At 46.5% G+C, this 19,339-nt stretch overlaps 1 protein-coding gene across 2 annotated transcripts in view; it reads left to right on the forward strand.

The window, feature by feature from the left end:
• LOC147098093 (glycerol-3-phosphate acyltransferase 4) overlaps positions 1–19,339 on the forward strand; it is a 179,910-nt gene that overhangs the window by 125,637 nt on the left and 34,934 nt on the right. For both annotated transcript variants that reach the window (XM_085971325.1, XM_085971324.1), the window contains 3 exons: positions 436–505; positions 6,213–6,510; positions 16,319–16,393. In XM_085971325.1, the coding sequence (XP_085827451.1) occupies positions 436–505; positions 6,213–6,510; positions 16,319–16,393 (443 nt within the window). The remainder of the gene's footprint in view (positions 1–435; positions 506–6,212; positions 6,511–16,318; positions 16,394–19,339) is intronic.

Consider the following 19,339-nt stretch of genomic DNA (forward strand, 5'->3'; position numbering starts at 1 on the left):
AATTTCAGTAAGTACCAGGGCCTAAAGTCTGTAGTTACGACACACCGACCGTGTCATCGAATGCAATTTTTGTCTTCACAGAATCACAGAATCTACAGTGCAGATAGAGGCCATTTCGGCCCATCGAGCCTGCACCGACACATATCCCACCCTATCCCCGTAACCCCACGTATTTAATCCCCTAACACTAAGGGTCAATTTATCATAGCCAATCAACCTAACCTTCACATCTTTGGACTGTGGGAGGAAACCGGAGCACCCGGAGAAAACCCACGCAGACACAGGGAGAATGTGCAAACTCCACACAGACAGTCTTGGGTGGCCTCTCTTCTTTGTGATCTTTCCATTAGTTGATGTGTCTGCATCCTCCCATTTTATTTTAAAAATTAAGATAGGGTGCATCAGTCCAGCGTGTGTTTCTGCTTTATCTTTCAGTGGGCAACACTACGGATAGAAAGAGGAGCACGGGAGAGAAAACAACTAATTTATAAAACCAACTCTAATGGTAAGTACCAAATGATGAGTGTACTTCCATCTTGATCACCTATTACTATAATGGGAAGGCAAGGGGTCGTCACTTGTGATTGAGCAAGTTTTATGGTTTGCGATGGGTTAGTGTAGAGTAAAGCAGAAGTGGACTGACCTGTTCGGGAGGTCATTCTCCTATTTAACAGTTGGGATCCGGCACCATCGAGGGGTAGGAATCTTCAATAACAGTAAGTAAAATTTGCTCGACTTGTTGAGTCTCACTATTGAGTTACAATCAAGTAAAGAAAACAAGGCTGACTTTTTGAAACGTTGGTTGATGTGCGATGTCCTTGCACTGGGCTGCTGCAGTGCGAGGTCATGTAAGAAAGTTGGAGCTAGAAAAGGCCGATTCACTAATTAAGCTTCTGTCCAGAGTTCACATCTAATTATTGTCTGGGACTCTCTTCCCCTGAGCCAACCCTGTCGCATCTCTTGATCTTCAAGGAACAGCAAGTTCCTTCCCTTGTTAATATCTCCCTTAACAGATACTGATTTGCTGAGGTGTTGCACCAAGCAATATTCCCTCTAATATTTTTTTGTACTGAGCGGGCCACGAATTCCTTTGAGCACGACCTTTTCATCCGTGAGCAACCGCTTAAAAGCATGTACAGGAAACTTTGGTTTATCCGGAGGCTGTATGTCCGGAAACCTCGATCTACCGGCAGAAATCAGGAGCTGTTTTGTTAGGTTTTTTTTCCTTGTGGCTTTTTTTTCCAACAGCCAGGCTCTGCAAAGTCTCTCTGAAGCTGTTGCTAAGCTACAGAGACGCTTCTAAGGTATGGCCGACTGTTTAGAAGCTGTTGCTAAGCAACAGTGTTTGTTGCCAGATACGGAGCTGCAAACCTCCGTATGCTTCAACATTAACGCTGGTATGTCCGGCAGTTTTGATAGATCGGCACCAGCTCGGTCCCGTCGGTGCTGGATATAACAAAGTTTCCTGTATACAGTAATGCCAAATTGCCACCCCATCGTCTCAAATCGTGAGACAATCAGACAAGGTTCTCTACAAGTTTAACATAACTTCTCTGCTTTTGAATTCTATTCCTCTAGAAATGAGCCCCAGTGCTTTATTTGCACTTTTCATCATGTTCATCATGTACAAACTCTATTTAAAAGAAAATTACTTGTTAGAAATGACTAGGATATAAAAGAACTGCATAATAATGCATTAACACTTCAGAAACGTCACTCGGTTATGCATTGACAAACAATCCAAAAGACCAAGGTGAGCTGAAAGAGGCCTATCTATTCGTGCAATTTGTATTGATTTTAAAGTTTTCAATGTATTAGCCCATCCCCCATGTCACTATAGCAATGGCTGCACAAGCAGCGGCTTTCCTAAGGTGCTGACGTGCTGTACGTCCACATAAGTAATTAGAATATTAATTGCAATGCAACCAGACAACCAACAAATACAAAGTGCTGTAGTTCTTTAGTTCACAGCATTAAAAAGAATTGAACACAAACGGGTATCCGTATTTCCAACTTCAATCACTTCCATTAATAAACATTGTCTTCTTGAACCAGCACAACCCCCAAGTAACATGTCAGAAATGCAGCACTTATTCGCAAATGCAGAAAAATACAAACACAATTTGTGTCACCGAATTAAAAACAAAAAGCAGGAAAAGCTATGATTTAACAGAAATAAACATCCATCTTTCTTCGTCGACAGGAGAACCAATCAGACTGACTTGGAAATGTTTACTAATATGTTGATGTAAAGATGTTAATTTGCGAATTTCGCTTCTGATGTTTTTCTCTCAAACATTCTCCACAACATTAATCCCTGCTCTTATCACAAGAAGTGTTGAATTATTTTAGGTACTTCCCAATTAAATAGTGGGAAACCAACTTCATTGTACTCTCAATTTTTAATCTCCTATTTCAATCTGGTTTACGAAATCAAAATTGTACATTATCAGTTTAATCAAAGGATTTTCTGTGTCTTTCTCAATAAACAAATAGTGGTTTCTTCTAAAGTAGCTTCCTGCAATTTTTATATATCATTACATAACTCATGTTTCCATTAATACTCCGCTAAACGTTTAAGAGGAAATCTATATTTACATTATTCCTGGGACTTGTTCGGACGATAGAACGACAGACAAAATAAAATGGTTTGTGTTTTTCCCCTTTTTTGGTTCTCTTCCTAAATGTCTTAATATTTTTTAATAAGTCAATAAAAAATAATATGTAACTCCGACAAATCCTCCCGCCCCCCCCCCCTCCTCAACAGTATGGGGCATGTTTGTGTAAAGCTACTCACTTCAGTTGATCGTTCAAAATCAAATATTGAGAAATTTCAATTTTAAAATGTTTTAATCATTTCAGAACCTCTTTAAAATCCTTTGGACTTCAAGACCTGGTTGAAACTTGTTTTTAAATGAGAGGGAAAATTGATTTTTGTTTTTGTTTCTTCCAAAATCTTATTTGAAACTTAGGTGGGAAAAAAGTGTTTATAACACTCTTTTTGTGAAAAGTTCATTAAAAATCTTTAAATTCTTTCAAGTCTTGTTGCAGCTTTGACAGAAGAAGTTGCTCCAAGTTTCTCTTTCCCTCTTCAACGCTGTCGTTAACCATACAACAAAAAATAATAAAATAAACTCTAATTCCAAACGGAGCTCAAATAAGAAAGTGAATGAAGTGGTTAAACTTCCTAACAAGGCGGTGAGGTTATTCATCCCCAGCCTTGGCGATGAGTTGGGATCTGTTTTGGAGAAGTTGTTTCCTCTTTTTCTGCTGCCGTTCCCTCCGTCTCTCACAGACTCTGAGGTACAAACCGGGGCACAAACTTTATCCCCTCTCTCATAACATGATTAAAATAACCCTGATCGACTCTTTCAAAAATGGGACAACACCTGGCAAAATTTAACTGGAACTTACCGCGGGACATTCAACATCACTTTCCTGTATTTTTTTCTGGCTTTAAACAATTTTCTGAATTTTTTTTTTTTTTTTCTCATTTTTGTTTCACCGGGGGCCTAAAACTTGTTTGCTTTAGCCTCCTTCCAGCGGCCATTGTACATGTGCTGCGCCTCCAACTGTGTTGTTCCAAAGTGCGGCCGCCACTCAGTCCCCAGGAACGGATGACACGCGTCTGGACCCTCACTGCTCTCCCTCTGCCTCTCTCTCTCTGTCTCTACCTCCAGTCTCTCTCCCACACCCAGCTCTCTCTCTCTCTCACTCTCTCTCTCTCTCTCTCTCTCTCTCTCCAATTCCCTCTCCCTCCCTCCCTCCCTCCGTGTTCCCCTCCTTCCCTCCGTGACCCTCGCTCTCTCTCGCTCTCTCTCGCTCTCTCTCTCCAATTCCCTCTCCCTCCCTCCCTCCGTGTTCCCCTCCTTCCCTCCGTGACGCTCTCTCTCGCTCTCGCTCTCGCTCGCTCGCTCCAATTCCCTCTCCCTCCCTCCCTCCGTGTTCCCCTCCTTCCCTCCGTGACGCGCTCTCTCGCGCTCTCTCGCGCTCTCCCTCCAATTCCCTCTCCCTCCCTCCCTCCGTGTTCCCCTCCTTCCCTCCGTGACCCTCGCTCTCCCCCGCTCTCCCCCGCTCTCCCTCGCGCGCTCTCTCCAATTCCCTCTCCCTCCCTCCCTCTGTGTTCCCCTCCTTCCCTCTCTCGCGCTCTCTCGCGCTCTCTCTCTCCAATTCCCTCTCCCTCCCTCCCTCCCTCCGTGTTCCCCTCCTTCCCTCCGTGACCCTCTCTCGCTCTCTCTCGCTCTCTCTCGCTCTCTCTCGCTCTCGCTCTCGCTCGCTCTCGCTCTCGCGCCCTCGCTCGCGCTCGCTCTCGCTCGCTCTCGCTCTCTCTGCCCTCTCTCTCGCTCTGCTCTCTCTCGCTCTGCCCTCTCTCGCTCTCTCTCGCTCTGCCCTCTCTCGCTCTCTCTCGCTCTGCCCTCTCTCGCTCTCTCTCGCTCTGCCCTCTCTCGCTCTCTCTCGCTCTGCCCTCTCTCGCTCTCTCTCGCTCTGCCCTCTCTCGCTCTCTCTCGCTCTGCCCTCTCTCGCTCTCTCTCGCTCTGCCCTCTCTCGCTCTCTCTCGCTCTGCCCTCTCTCGCTCTCTCTCGCTCTGCCCTCTCTCGCTCTCTCTCGCTCTGCCCTCTCTCGCTCTCTCTCGCTCTGCCCTCTCTCGCTCTCTCTCGCTCTGCCCTCTCTCGCTCTCTCTCGCTCTGCCCTCTCTCGCTCTCTCTCGCTCTGCCCTCTCTCGCTCTCTCTCGCTCTGCTCTCTCTCGCTCTGCCCTCTCTCGCTCTCTCTCGCTCTGCCCTCTCTCGCTCTCTCTCGCTCTGCCCTCTCTCGCTCTCTCTCGCTCTGCCCTCTCTCGCTCTCTCTCGCTCTGCCCTCTCTCGCTCTCTCTCGCTCTGCCCTCTCTCGCTCTCTCTCGCTCTGCCCTCTCTCGCTCTCTCTCGCTCTGCCCTCTCTCGCTCTCTCTCGCTCTGCCCTCTCTCGCTCTGCCCTCTCTCGCTCTGCCCTCTCTCGCTCTGCCCTCTCTCGCTCTCTCTCGCTCTGCCCTCTCTCGCTCTCTCTCGCTCTGCCCTCTCTCGCTCTGCCCTCTCTCGCTCTGCCCTCTCTCGCTCTGCCCTCTCTCGCTCTGCCCTCTCTCGCTCTGCCCTCTCTCGCTCTGCCCTCTCTCGCTCTCTCTCGCTCTCTCTCGCTCTCTCTCTCGCTCTCTCTCGCGCTCTCTCTCGCTCTGCCCTCTCTCGCTCTCTCTCGCTCTGCCCTCTCTCGCTCTCTCTCGCTCTGCCCTCTCTCGCTCTCTCTCGCTCTGCCCTCTCTCGCTCTGCCCTCTCTCGCTCTCTCTCGCTCTGCCCTCTCTCGCTCTCTCTCGCTCTGCCCTCTCTCGCTCTCTCTCGCTCTGCCCTCTCTCGCTCTCTCTCGCTCTGCCCTCTCTCGCTCTCTCTCGCTCTGCCCTCTCTCGCTCTCTCTCGCTCTGCCCTCTCTCGCCCTCTCTCTCTCTCTGCCCTCTCTGCCCTCTCTCGCTCTCTCTCTCTCTCTCTCTCTCTCCCTCTCTCGCTCTCTCTCTCTCTCTCTCTCTCTCTCTCTCTCTCTCGCTCGCTCGCTCTCTGCCCTCTCTCGCTCGCTCTCTGCCCTCTCTCGCTCGCTCTCTCTCTGCCCTCTCTCGCGCTCGCTCTCTCTCTGCCCTCTCTCGCGCTCTCTCTCTCGCGCTTTCTCTCTCTCTGCCCTCTCTCGCTCGCTCTCTCTCTGCCCCCACACGAGTACAACTGGGGTTGAAGGCTCCCTGAAGACCAGGTAGTAGTAAGCCCAGCCATCCCCAAGATCCGTCGTTCCCTTCCCTTCCTGATCTATGCAGAGTTAGCTAATCTCAGCCAGACAGCAGTTGTGGCCTCAGTATCTGTGAAGAGGAAATTATAGCCAGTGCATTCATGGTGACATCTGGTGAAGTCAGGATCAGTCTCGACTTTGATGTAGTCCACACTCGCGGTCTATGCTCCCATATGAAGAGCGGGTATATGGACAAAGATCTAACCTTGTGTAATCTTTAGAAGAAACAACAAATTGAAAAGAACCTAATTCTATTTATATTCATCAACCTTCAGGTTAACCAGTTGCAAGTACATTAAGAGCCAAGTGAACAGGTGGACTATGTGCCGGGTTCTCTGCGTAACCTTCTAGTTTAAGCAGTTTCCCACCGAGGTGACAGTGGATGAAGTGTACAGTGTTTGTCTCTCCTCTCTAGGTATTATAGTGAAGGAGCCCACGTCTCTGGAGGAGGAGATAAAGCAGATGCGTCGGAGCAGCAGCAACAGAGCCCTGGACAGTCGGGAGTTTGAAATGTCTGATATCTTCTACTTCTGCAAAAAGGGTGTCGAGACCATTGTGGACGATGAAGTAACAAAACGATTTTCTGCCGAGGAGTTGGAATCTTGGAATTTGATGACCAGAACAAATAATAATTTTCAGTACATCAGCCTTCGCCTGACTGTCCTCTGGGGGTTAGGTGTCTTTGTGCGGTACTGCTTTCTACTCCCACTGAGGTAAGCACAAATTCGTCACATAATGATGCTGCTCCCAGTCTGATGGGGTGAGACTTGCTCACGCAGTGTCAGGTCTCTCCACAGTCCATTGCTCTTGACATTTGGAAAAATGCAGCGAGTATAAAATGGCACGGAATCCCTTGCCGATTCTTTGAATTCCTTCTCCAGATATTTATGGGTAGTTTTCGTGCTAAATACTGGGTGTAAGATTAATGTTGTCGAATTGGGACGTTTCAGTTGGAAACAGTGTCCCTCGTATAGGGAGGAGAGAACCACAGCTACCTAATGATCTCTGCTGGGTAGTGTGCGTGTGGACAGCAGGTCTGGCTGTGATGCCCTCCATGGTTGAACAGCCTGCTGTTCGAAACTCCGTTCCCTTTCCCTTTCTCTGTGCTTGGTGACCATTGTATCCCTTTCTTCGTTGTAACGAGTTCCGAGGTGCCTTCCTGCATGTGAGAAGCATTATAAAAAGGCAAGTGGTTACTGCCTAGCTTCACAAATGAAGAATGGCTGCTTGGGTGAGATAGCTGAGAGCTGCCAGTGGCCATGCAATAAGATCGCGAAGTAATTGTTTTTAAAAATGCCGCCTAAACTTTTCTCTAGGGTGGATTGACAGTCAGTGAGAAAAGACCATTATAGCCTCTGCCCGGGTTAGATTTGACGTTTGTTCTAAATAGAAAAAAGCAGCGTTCCAGCTGGTCTTGCCACCCAATGTTTCAGCAGAGAATGAAACATTCAGTGGAGACCTTAATTATCTAGTGTTAAAAGCATAAACTTGAGTTGGAGTACATTCACATTCCCATACCTAATTGTAAAAAGTTAAATTTATAATATTTACCAGTAATGGAGCAGAGAACAGCATTTTGTGTCCAGTACTTTTCTGTTTGAAGGAAAAAGTGAGCACTGGGATTGGGAAATCTAGCATTACAGTGCCACAAGTGGTGGTGGAGACAGAGGTGCTCCGCTGCCACTGCTGGGGCGAGGACTGACTGCAGCATTGAATGGGAACAGTTGGCACGAAAGTGTAACTAAAAAACGTGACAACGGAAAGAAGATTTTAGAGAGGAAGTGCATGTAGACATACGGTTTTTAATATAACCCATATATATGTGTATGGGTGAGCGGGACAGTGTGAGTTAGGGTACGGGCAGCAGAGTTTTGTATAAGCTCAAGTTTATGCAGGAGAGCACTGAAATCGTCGAGTCTAGAGGTGACAACAGTATGGATGAGACTTTCAGCAGCGGATGGGCTGAGGCAGGGGCGGAGACGGGCGATGTTACAGAGCTGGAATTAGGCAGTCTTTGCGACAGAGAGGATAAGCGGTTGGAAGCTCAGCGCGGGGTCTAATCAGACGGCGAGGATGCCAGAGGTCTGGTTCAGCCTCAAACTGTGCAAAGTGTTGTAACTTAATTTGGTGTTGCACACTAAGTTCCCTGCTGGCATTTTTCTCCACGCGAGCAAATAGTCTAATCGCATTTACCTGCCCTGTTTCCACATCACTTCAACCCCTTTACCGTCATCCACTTATCCAATCTAATCTTCAATGTTGACACAGTTTCTGCCGCAACCACTAACCCTGGAAGTGAATTGCACAGCCTCACGACTCTCTAAGTGAAGAATTTTCTTCCGCCCTCGGTTCTAAATCTCTTCCATTTCATCTTGTATCAGTGGCCCCTCGTTCTCGACCCTCAACTACAGGAACAGTCTGCTTCTGTCCACCCTGTCCCATCAGCTGTCTTCCTATAGTCGCAACATTTTGGGTGGCGACCCCTCGTTCTTTCTCGGGTGTTGTGGTCCTGTGTATCTCCAGGATTTTCTGGTTTTATTTCAGACTGTAGCATTCAGAGTTTTCAACTGCTTACTATCTTAGATTGAGGGAAATAGCAGATTAGTTGTGAGACTGTCTATCACAGTGAGATTTAAACTCTGATCGTTAACTAGTCATCAATTATAGTAACTGATTACATGTTCTAGACCTAGACCTCTGCGCCCTGCCTATTCTGGCCTTTGAACATCCCCGATTTTAATGCTCCACCATTGGCGGCCGTGCCTTCAGCTGCCTAGGTCCTAAGCTCTGGAATTCCCTCCCTAAATATCTCCGTCTCTCCACTTCTCTTTCCTCCTTTAAGGCGCTCCTTAAAACCTACCTCTTCGACTAAGCTTTTGGTCACCTGCCCTAACAGCTCCTTATATGGCTCGCTGTCAGTTTAATTTTTTTTTTGATAACACTCCTGTGAAGCACCTTGGGACGTTTTATTACGTTAACTGTGCTCTATAAATAGAAGCTGTTGATCTGTGAGCTGATTTAAGTGGTTAATTAACCTTAAGAGCTCAGCTAAAATGACAAATATAGGACTTCAGATGATTGAAATATCCTGGAATGTTTTAACTGTTCCTGTGACATGTCAAACAACTTTACTGGGTTCATGGTCAGGAGCCAGTGTTCAGGATGAGCTTCTCTGGCGAGCAGTGAGTGAAACAGTCAGCTGATTCTCTCTGAAACTCTTTTCCATTTCTTTACATTTTGCATTCTTCTGTCTTTAATTTTTTTTCATTGCCTTCAGTTTCTTTCATTTTTTCCCCCCCTCTGTTTCTCACTTTTCTCCCCTCCTTCTGAGGCACTGATGCTTTAATGGGCCGTGGTTTCACAAGCAGTGGCAGTTCGCTGGTAAATCACCATGTGACCATTCTTCATGTGTGGGCCGAGACAGTGAGTGTCAGCGGGCCATTTGATCATTTCAGCCTGATCTTTGGTCACGCCTGAGGTCTATACAGCTCAATTACAGACTGCCTTGCCTCTATGAACTGAACCATCAGGAGAAACAACTTTTGGTTATAAATGGCATTAATTGGAAGCAGTAGACAACTCCCCTCCCCACTAAAAATAGAATCACAGAATCATACGATAGTATGAAATAAAAAGCTAGCATCAGTAATGGTGACCATGAAACTACCGGATTGTCGTAAAAACCCATCTGGTTCACTTGTTCTTTAGGGAAGGAAATCTGCCGCCCTTACCCGGTCTGGCCAGTATGTGACTCCAGACCCACAGCAATGTGGTTGACTCTTAACTGCCCTCTGAAATGGCCCAGCAAGCCACTCCGCTGTACTCAAGAAGGCGGCACACCACCACCTACTCGAGGGAAATTGGGGAATGGGTAATAAATGTTGGCCTTGCCTGCGATGTCCACATCCCGTAAATGAATTTAGAAACAGCACAGAAGGAGGCCACTCGGCACCGCCTCTTTCGCAGAGTAATCCAGTTAGTCCCACTCCCCCGCTCTTTCCCCATATCCCTGCATTTTTTTCTTCAAGTATTTATCCAATTCCCTTTTGACGTCTACTATTGAATCTGTTTCCACCGCCCTATCAGGCAGCGCATTCCAAACCCTAACCACTCGTTGTGTAAAAACGTTTTTCCTCATGTCGCCTCGGGTTCTTTTGCCAATCACCTTAAATCTGGGCCCTCTGGTTATCGACCCTTCAGCCATTGGAAACAGTTTCTCTTTATCTACTCTATCTAAACCCTCCATGATTTTAGACACCTCTATCAAATCTCCTCTTAGCCTTCTCTGCACCTTCATTCCTGGCACCCTTCTTATTATGTCCGTGTATGATTGAGACACGGACAGCAGGAGTTGAACAAAACAAGTCTTTACTGAAAGTAGTCAATCGGGAAACTGAAACTACAGAGGCTCACTAGCGCCTTTTATACAGGGGTGGTCACTGCCGGTACTGCAGTCTGAGACTAGTTATTCTCTTAAAGGTACATACACAACAATTCCTCCCCTTTTTAGATAAACAGTACATAACATTCATTTAACAACTAAATGATAACTAATTACAATCACATTTATGGTTGCTAGATACATTGGTTGAGTTTAAGCAATTATAAGTTCAGTCTTTGAGGAGGCTTCCTGATTCGGTCTGGATAACGCCTCTTTGGGGTATCAGGTTCCTCTGGCAAGGTTGAGTCGGGATCAATGTCGTTGTTTGGTTCATCTGCTTCCAATATCACCGATTCTGCGGTAGCTGCAATTGGTACGTCGGTTTCATTACCAGGTGTATCAGATCGTGGTGTGGAGTTGACGTTTTCCAGTGACTCTAGAATCTGGTCAGCATGGCGTCTTACAATGCTCTCCAACGTCCACGGTATACATGAGAGGTCCTTGCCATGTACAAATCGTTCCTGGCTGCCATTTCTCAGTGCGGTAGTCCCGGGCCAAAACTGGTTGACCTATCTTAAAACTCCTGGTCGGCCTTTCATTCATATTCTGAAACTGCCTGTTCTCCACATCTCTTCGGACGTTTGGCTTAACCAAATCCAAGCGGCATCGTAGTCTTCGATTGAAGAACATCATGGCTGGAGTTTGGTTGGTAACCACATGTGTCGCATTCCGGTAGGCAAACAAGAAGTTGTCCACCTTGTGTTGTAGGGGTATATCTTCATTACACATTGCCTTGATAGCCTTCTTGAATGTTTGAACAAACCTCTCGGCCAATCCATTAGTGGCTGGATGATATGGGGCAGATGTGTAATGCTTAACACCATTGTTCTTTAAGAACCTCCGGAACTCTTCAGACACAAACTGTGGTCCATTGTCAGAGCAAATCTGTTCAGGCAGCCCATTCCTGGCGAATATGGTTCGTAAAACTGTGATAGTTTTTTCCGTGGTGGTTGAGGACATTTTTATTACCTCTGGCCACTTTGAATGTGCATCCACCGCAATTAAAAACATCGAGTCCATGAAGGGACCAGCAAAATCAATGTGCACCCTTTGCCATGGAGATGAGGGCCACTCCCATGGATGTAGAGGAGCTTGTGGTGGGGCGTTTTGGACCTTCTGGCATCCTGTACAGCTCTTGGTCATCTCTTCGATTTCTCTATCGATTCCCGGCCACCACACAAACGCTCTGGCTAAGTTCTTCATTTTTACCCCACCCAGATGACCCTCATGAAGCTCATTGAGCACTCTATCCGTCAACTTAGGTGGAATTACTACTCTGGATCCACACATCAAGGTTCCTCTGCACACTGACAGCTGTTCTCTACTCGGCGAGAATGCTGGCAGCAGTGGTTCGCCATGTGCTGGCCATCCCTTCACCGTTAAATCATAGACCCGTGATAGTGTCGGGTCATTCCGTGTTTCCTTTTCTGTGTTTGCATTCGTCACGGAGACATTCGACTATGGTCGAGTGGAATAACTCCATTGGATCCACTGCAAGGTCGTCTTCTTCCACCATCGGCAACGGTAGGCGTGACAATCCATCAGCATTCCCATGCTGTTTAGTTCCTTTGTACTCGATGTCATATTGGTGTGCCCCTAGGAAAAGGGACCACCTCTGCAGCCGTTGCGCTGTCATTATCGGTATGCCCTTCTGAGGGTTGAAAATGGAGACGAGGTTGATGATCGGTTAGTGGAGTAAATTTTTGACCATGCAGGTAGTGATTGAACTTCTTCACCCCCCACACTAGGCTGAGGGCCTCTCTGTCAATCTGGGCGTAGTTACGCTCGGCAGAAGTTAACGAGCGTGACGCAAAAGCTATCGGCCTCTCTAAACCATCAAGGAATTTATGTGACAGTACCGCCCCAATGCCGTAGGGAGACGCATCACACGCCAGTCTGATCGGCAGTGCTGGGTTGTAGTGAGCCAATACTTCTCTTGAAGTGATTAAGTCCTTACTCTTCTGAAAGGCCCGCTTACAGTCATTGCTCCATTTCCATGCTACCCCCGTTCGTAGCAGGGCATTCAGTGGGTGCAGGATTGTCGACAAATTCGGCAAAAACTTATGGTAGTAATTCACCAATCCGAGGAATGACCTCAGTTGCGACACATTTTCAGGCGCTGGGGCCTTAACAGCCACTTCAATTTTGTCAGGGGACTTATGTAACCCCTCTTCATCAATCACGTGGCCACAATACGATATCTGTTTCTTAAAAAACTCGCACTTGGGGCGGTTGGCTCGTAGCCCATGTTCCCGTAGTCTAGTGAGCACCTGTTCTAGGTTGTTAAGGTGTTTACTGTCATCTTCACCTGTCACAAGGATGTCGTCCAAGTAACACGGAGTCCCCGGAATCCCTTGCAGGACTTGTTCCATCGCTCTTTGCCATATTGCTGGAGCCGATGCTACTCCGAATACCAATCGATGATATTGGTAAAGACCTTTGTGAGTGTTTATCGTGAGATACTTCCTAGAGGATTCTTCAACCTCCATCTGCAAATATGCTTGTGCTAGGTCAATTTTTGTAAAACGCTTCCCTCCAGACAGTGAGGCGAAGATGTCTTCTATCCTTGGAAGAGGATATTGTACTGCGTGAAGGACTGGGTTCACCGTCACCTTGAAATCCCCACAGATGCGAACCTTCCTTGGCTCCTCAGACTTATTGCTTAATGTTTTCTTCATGACAGGAACGATGGGTGTCGCCCACTCGCTCCAGTCGACCTTAGACAACACGCCTGCCTTCTCCAGATTCTCCAGCTCTGCCTCGACGGCTGGGCGAATTGCATATGGTACCGGTCTTGCTTTGAAAAACTTGGGAATTGCATTCTCTTCTATTTTTATCGAGGCGGTTACGCCTTTAAGAGTGCCCAGTTCTTGTTGAAATACCTCTTTGGCGTTAGCTAAGATTGTTGACAATCGTCCAGGAGTGACGTCTTCATCTTTTTTACCGTCCACCATCATTGCATGAATGGAGTGCCAATCTAAGCTTATCTTCCTGATCCATTCACGTCCCAATAACGGTGGTCCACCATTTTGCAGTATGTAGAGATACAATTTCCGTATTTTCTTGCCGTTGTATTCGACAGGCACTCTTATTTTTCCTCTGGGGTATACTTTTTGCCCCGTATACGTCGTCAAGACGATGGATGTCTCTCTCAAGGGTATGTGTGAGAATAGCCGCTCGTAGTCTCGTCGATTCATGACGGTTAGCGATGATCCTGTATCCAATTCCATTTTAACTTGGGACCCTGCTATCGTGAGGGTGACCCAAATGGTTCGGTGATCCTCTTTTGCGATTACATTGTGAAGTTTGAGACAGCTTAGTCTCCTGTTCCCGGATTCACTATCGCTCATCTGGTCTTCGGAACTACTGTCCGTCATCTTTTGTACTTTCTTGTACGGTTCCTTAGTAGCCTTTTTGTTGTCGCTGGTCTTCTTCCCAGACCTGCAAACTCGTGCAATGTGTCCCATCTTTCCGCATTGCCTGCATATTTTGTCCTTGGACCAGCAGTCCTTCTGGTCATGGTTAGTTCTGCCGCAGCGATAACATTTTGCAAATCCCCGTGTCATTTCGTGGGTGCCGTATTCCTGTGGCTTTTGTTGAATTTCTGCAGCTCCCCTGGCTGCTGCTTCGTACGATACTGCCACGCTGAAAGCCTTATCTAGCGTCAGCTCTTTCTCTGAGAGTAACTTCTTCTGTGTTCCTTCACTCAGGAGTCCACAGACAAATTTGTCCCGTAGTGTATCTGCCAGTCCTGCTCCGAACTGGCAGTGCTTTGATAGCTTGCGTAGTTCCGTAAGGTACTCAGCATTGCTCTCATCTTTATGCTGAGTTCTCCTGTGGAATTTAAATCTTTCGGCTATCAACAACGGTGCAGGGTTTAGGTGTTCCTGTAGGACAGCAACAATTTCATTAAAACTCTTCGCCTTCGGTTTGGCTGGAGTAATCAGGTCCCGCAATAGGCCGTACGTTCTAGCGCCCATTAAGTTTAGCAATACCGATGCCTTTTTCTCATCGGCTATTTCGTTTGCCTCACAATATACCTCGACTCTTTCCACATACGTGGTCCAGTCCTCTATTGTATTATCAAAGGCAGTGATACAGCCAGTCTTCGGCATCTTGAAAATCTAAAATGGCGCCTCCCGCGCTTTTGCCTTCTTCCCCGCTGTTGCTAGCGCTGCTTTCCACGGTTTCCGTTGCAACCTGCAGCTCCTCGCGGTTTCCTGCGCGTTTAATACTTTTTTAAAAATTATTTTCCCGTCGTGGAACAACCCTGTGGGACTCTTGCCTCCCTCTTCTCTGGTCTATACGCAGCCCGGCTTCGTAGCACCGGCTGCGCCCTGTGTGCTCCACCCTCTCTCTCCTCTTCCCGACAACGCTGCTCGGCCCCGTTGCAAGCCACCCGCTCGAGTTCGCGACCGCCGCAGCCCAGGAAGGATCAGTGTACTACCTGCCACCAGCCCGATTAGCTGAAGCACCGTCGACAGGAACCAGGCCCCGCTTTCGACAGCTTCTCCAGCAATCTTCAACTCCGCTAACACAGGGGCGGATGCCCACGGTCAACGCCCGTTTCTACTGCTTCTTTCTTCCTTCTGGCCTCGACCTCTGCTCACTTTGCTGCAGGAATGGATCCCAGGAGGTGGTGCAGACTGTAGGTAAGTTCGCATCTGCTCATCGCCAGTATTATGTCCGTGAATGATTGAGACACGGACAGCAGGAGTTGAACAAAACAAGTCTTTACTGAAAGGAGTCAATCGGGAAACTGAAACTACAGAGGCTCACTAGCGCCTTTTATACAGGGGTGGTCACTGCCGGTACTGCAGTCTGAGACCAGTTATTCTCTTAAAGGTACATACACAACACTTCTAGTAAATCTCTTCTGTACCCACTCCAAAGCCTTCACGTCCTTCCTAAGGTGTGGTGCCCAGAATTGGACACAATACTCCAGTTAGGGCCGAAATAGAGAAACTAGTTTGAACCGATGGCTACAGCATTAGCCTGCCCCTAATTTGGCACTGACTGAAATTTAATTTGGCAATGTTTCCAGCAAAAGCTACAGTGTAACTAATGTGGAATGCCAAATGGAGCAGTAAGGGGATGTGCTACTGAGGTTGGATTGTGGCAGCGCAGAGGAAACTTTACAGACCATCTAACTATCATGTACCTGACCCTGGAGTGCTTGAAATGGAAAATATTTCACTCCTGGATACTAATATTTTTCATCTTGCGTGCAAAATTCATAAAGGGACATAGTCAACTTGTCGCCTCAGTTAGACCCTTCATTGAAGGTCCATGTGTCTTAAGAGTAACTACAGAACGCAACAGGAGCTATAACTTGGAAACTGAAGGGAATGTGTGTCTGATTTTTTGCTTCCTTTTGGGGAGGGTAGAGAGGTTTGAAGGCATTATTTTCCTATTTAGATGATTTCCTGACAGCAAGACTCCTAAGTATTTAAACGAGGGCTGTGCACAGGGAGAGTTAAATGAGGGCTGTGCATAGGGAGAGTTAAATGAGGCCTGTGCGCAGGGAGAGTTAAATGAGGGCTGTGCACAGGGAGAGTTAAATGGGGGCTGTGCACAGGGAGAGTTAAATGAGGCCTGTGCGCAGGGAGAGTTAAATGAGGGCTGTGCACAGGGAGAGTTAAATGAGGGCTGTGCACAGGGAGAGTTAAATGAGGACTGTGCGCAGGGAGAGTTAAATGAGGGCTGTGCACAGGGAGAGTTAAATGAGGGCTGTGCACAGGGAGAGTTAAATGAGGGCTGTGCACAGGGAGAGTTAAATGAGGACTGTGCGCAGGGAGAGTTAAATGAGGCCTGTGCACAGGGAGAGTTAAATGAGGCCTGTGCACAGGGAGAGTTAAATGAGGGCTGTGCACAGGGAGAGTTAAATGAGGGCTGTGCACAGGGAGAGTTAAATGAGGACTGTGCACAGGGAGAGTTAAATGAGGACTGTGCACAGGGAGATTTAAATGAGGGCTGTGCGCAGGGAGAGTTAAACGAGGCCTGCGTACAAAATGATTTTTGTGTACTTTTGCAACCTGCATTAAAACCTAATTGTGTGACATTCTTGTGTTTTTTTTTAGGGTTACCCTGGCAATTACTGGCATTAGCTTGTTGGTGATTGCAACGTCCATTGTGGGATATTTACCAAATGGTTGGTGAGTGCTGCCTTCACTATAACCCGAACAGGGCTTTTGTAAGCCTGTTCACACATCTGACATCAAATTTATTTTCTTTCCCAATTTTCTACTGCCTCTTCCTCACTGAAGATGTTGACTCATGTTGGGCTACAATTCCAGAGCTCCAGCACCTTGCCAATAATGGCCAGTCTTCACACATGAGTTTAGGTAGTGAGGTTTGGCAAAGTTGTCATTAGTGGAGGACATTACAATTGAGTCTCAGCGTGACCCTGTCCTTGTTTCATGTCCACATAGAGGGCATCGCAACTTAGTTCAATCATGTCCTCACCTATTGCTCACGCATGCACTTTCCAGCAGAGTGGATTTTACTGGATTGTGATCAGGAGAAGGAACCCTGACTGGATTTCCTCTCCTTGGACCGTGGCACCAAGGACACTTGTACCCGACTGGGACGTTAGCTGAAACCTAAGTACCATTCATGTTTAGTCCTGTTATAATTCAAAGTCTAAAGGATTTGGTTTGGACCTAAACTTGGGTGGATTGAAGTTTTCTTCTTTCTACTCCTTATATTTTACATTCTAAAAGCAATCTTTGTACTTATTCAGAGAGAAAGTTGATCCTTCCAGAATGTTTAGATCCAGTCAGGGGTCACTGCATATGGTGCTACCCAATCACTCACATATTTCATGAGGATGCTTAACCCAGCTATTCACAATATATATATTCAATATATATTAATGATCTAGACGAGGGAACTAGATGTAATATCTCCAAATTTGCAGACGACACAAAGCGGAGTGGGCGTGTGTGCTGTGAGGAGGATGCAGAGAAACTCCAGGATGATTTGGACAGGTTGGGTGATTGGACAGAAGCATGGCAGATGCAATATAACGTGGATAAATGCGAGGTTATCCACTTTGGTGTCAAAGACAGGAAGGCAGATTATTATCTGAATGGCAGTAGATTGGGAGAAGGGGAAGTGCAAGGAGACCTGGGTGTCCTTGTGCACCAGTCGCTGAAGGTAAGCATGCCGGTGCAGTAGGCGGTTAAGAAGGCAAATGGTATGTTGGCCTTCGTAGCGAGAGGGTTTGAGTACAAGAACAAGGATGTCTTGCTGCAGTTGTACAGGGCCTTGGTGAGACCACACCTTGAGTATTGTGTGCAGTTTTGGTCACCTTATCTGAGGAAGGATGTTCTTGCCATGGAGGGAGTGCAGCGAAGCTTCACCAGGCTGATACCTGGGATGGCAGGAATGACGTATGAGGAGAGATTGGGTCGATTGGGCTTATACTCGCTGGAGTTTAGAAGAATGAGAGGGGATCTCAATGAAACTTATAAAATTCTGACAGGACTGTACAGACTAGATGCAGGAAGGATGTTCCCGATGGCGAGGGAGTCCAGAACCAGGGGTCACAGTCTAAGGATAAGGGGTAAGCCATTTAGGACAGAAATGAGGAGGAATTTCTTCACCCAGAGAGTGGTGAACCTGTGGAATTCTCTACCACAGAAGGCAGTGGAGGCCAGTTCATTAAATATATTCAAGAAGGAGTTAGATATATTTCTTAAGGCTAAAGGGATCAAGGGATATGGGGAGAAGGCAGGGACAGGGTACTGAATTTGGATGATCAGCCATGATCTCATTGAATGGCGGAGCAGGCTCGAGGGGCCAAATGGTCTACTCCTGCTCCTATCTTCTATGTTTCTGTTAATCCATTTGGCATTTGAGTGTGGTTGTTTGCATATAAAACTTGTAAGAAGGTTATGTTTGGTGAAGACCATGACAGACAATAAGATGATCCTGAATGGGAATGGTGAAATTGCAGTCTGCAGTTTGGAGTCGTAATAGACATTTGTCGTCTTAACTTTCCTTTCTCATCCAGCATTCACTGGTACTCTTTTCAATAGGAACTCTGGGCTGATTTTTTTTTTAACCTTTTCTAGCTAAGGGACAGTGAGACCAATTGTAATATTTAAAAAGGGAGATCGAACATGTCCACGGAACTATACACCAGTCAGCTTAACATCGGCGGTAGGAGAAATAATGGAATCCCTACTAAAGGAGAAAATAGAAAAACATTGAGAAACCAAAAATATAACAATGAAAAATGAAAAGTCAGCATGGATTTCAAAAGGGAAAGTCTTGCTTGATCAACCTCATTGAATTCTTTGAAGAGGTAACAGAGAGAGTAGACAAGGGTAATGCAGTAGATGTAATTTATCAAGATTTTCAAAAGGCCTTCAATAAGGTGCCACATAAATAGACTAATGAATAAGGTCAAAGCATGCGGAGCCAGGGGATAAGTAGCAGAATGGATAGCTAGATGGCTGCAAGACAGAAAGCAGAGTCGCAGAAGGTTGAAAGTGAAGTCCCACTGGGATCAATGCTGGGACCACTATTGTTCACAATTTATATTAACGATTTAGATTTTGGAATCAAAAACACAATTTCTAAATTTACAGATGACACTAAATTGCGGGGGATAATCAATACTGAGGAAGACTGCAACAAATTACAAGAAGACATGAATAAACTTGCGGAATGGGCACATATGCACATAAGGATCTAGGAGTACAAATACTGAAATCACTAAAAGTAGCAGCGCATGTTAATAAGACTTAAAAAAAGCAAACTAAGAACTGAGGTTTATTTCTAGAGGGATAAAATTGAAAAGTAGAGAAGATATGCTAAACTTGTATCGAACCTTGGTCAGATCATACTTGGCATATTGTGTGCGGTTCTGCTCGCCATTTTATAAAAAGGATATGGAAGCACTGGAGAGGGTGCTAAAAGATATACAAGGATGATACCAGAAATATGAGATTATACCTATCGGGAAAGGATGAACAGGCTGGGAAAAGAGAAGACTGAGGGGTGACCTAATAGAGGTCTTCAAAATTATGAAAGGTTTTGATAGAGTGGACACAGAGAGCGTGTTTCCACTTGTGGGGAAAAAGCAAAACTGG

This window comes from Somniosus microcephalus, chromosome 30, assembly GCF_052327205.1.
Source record: "Somniosus microcephalus isolate GS21.2 chromosome 30, FLI_Smic_1.0, whole genome shotgun sequence".
Classification (NCBI taxonomy): domain Eukaryota; kingdom Metazoa; phylum Chordata; class Chondrichthyes; order Squaliformes; family Somniosidae; genus Somniosus; species Somniosus microcephalus.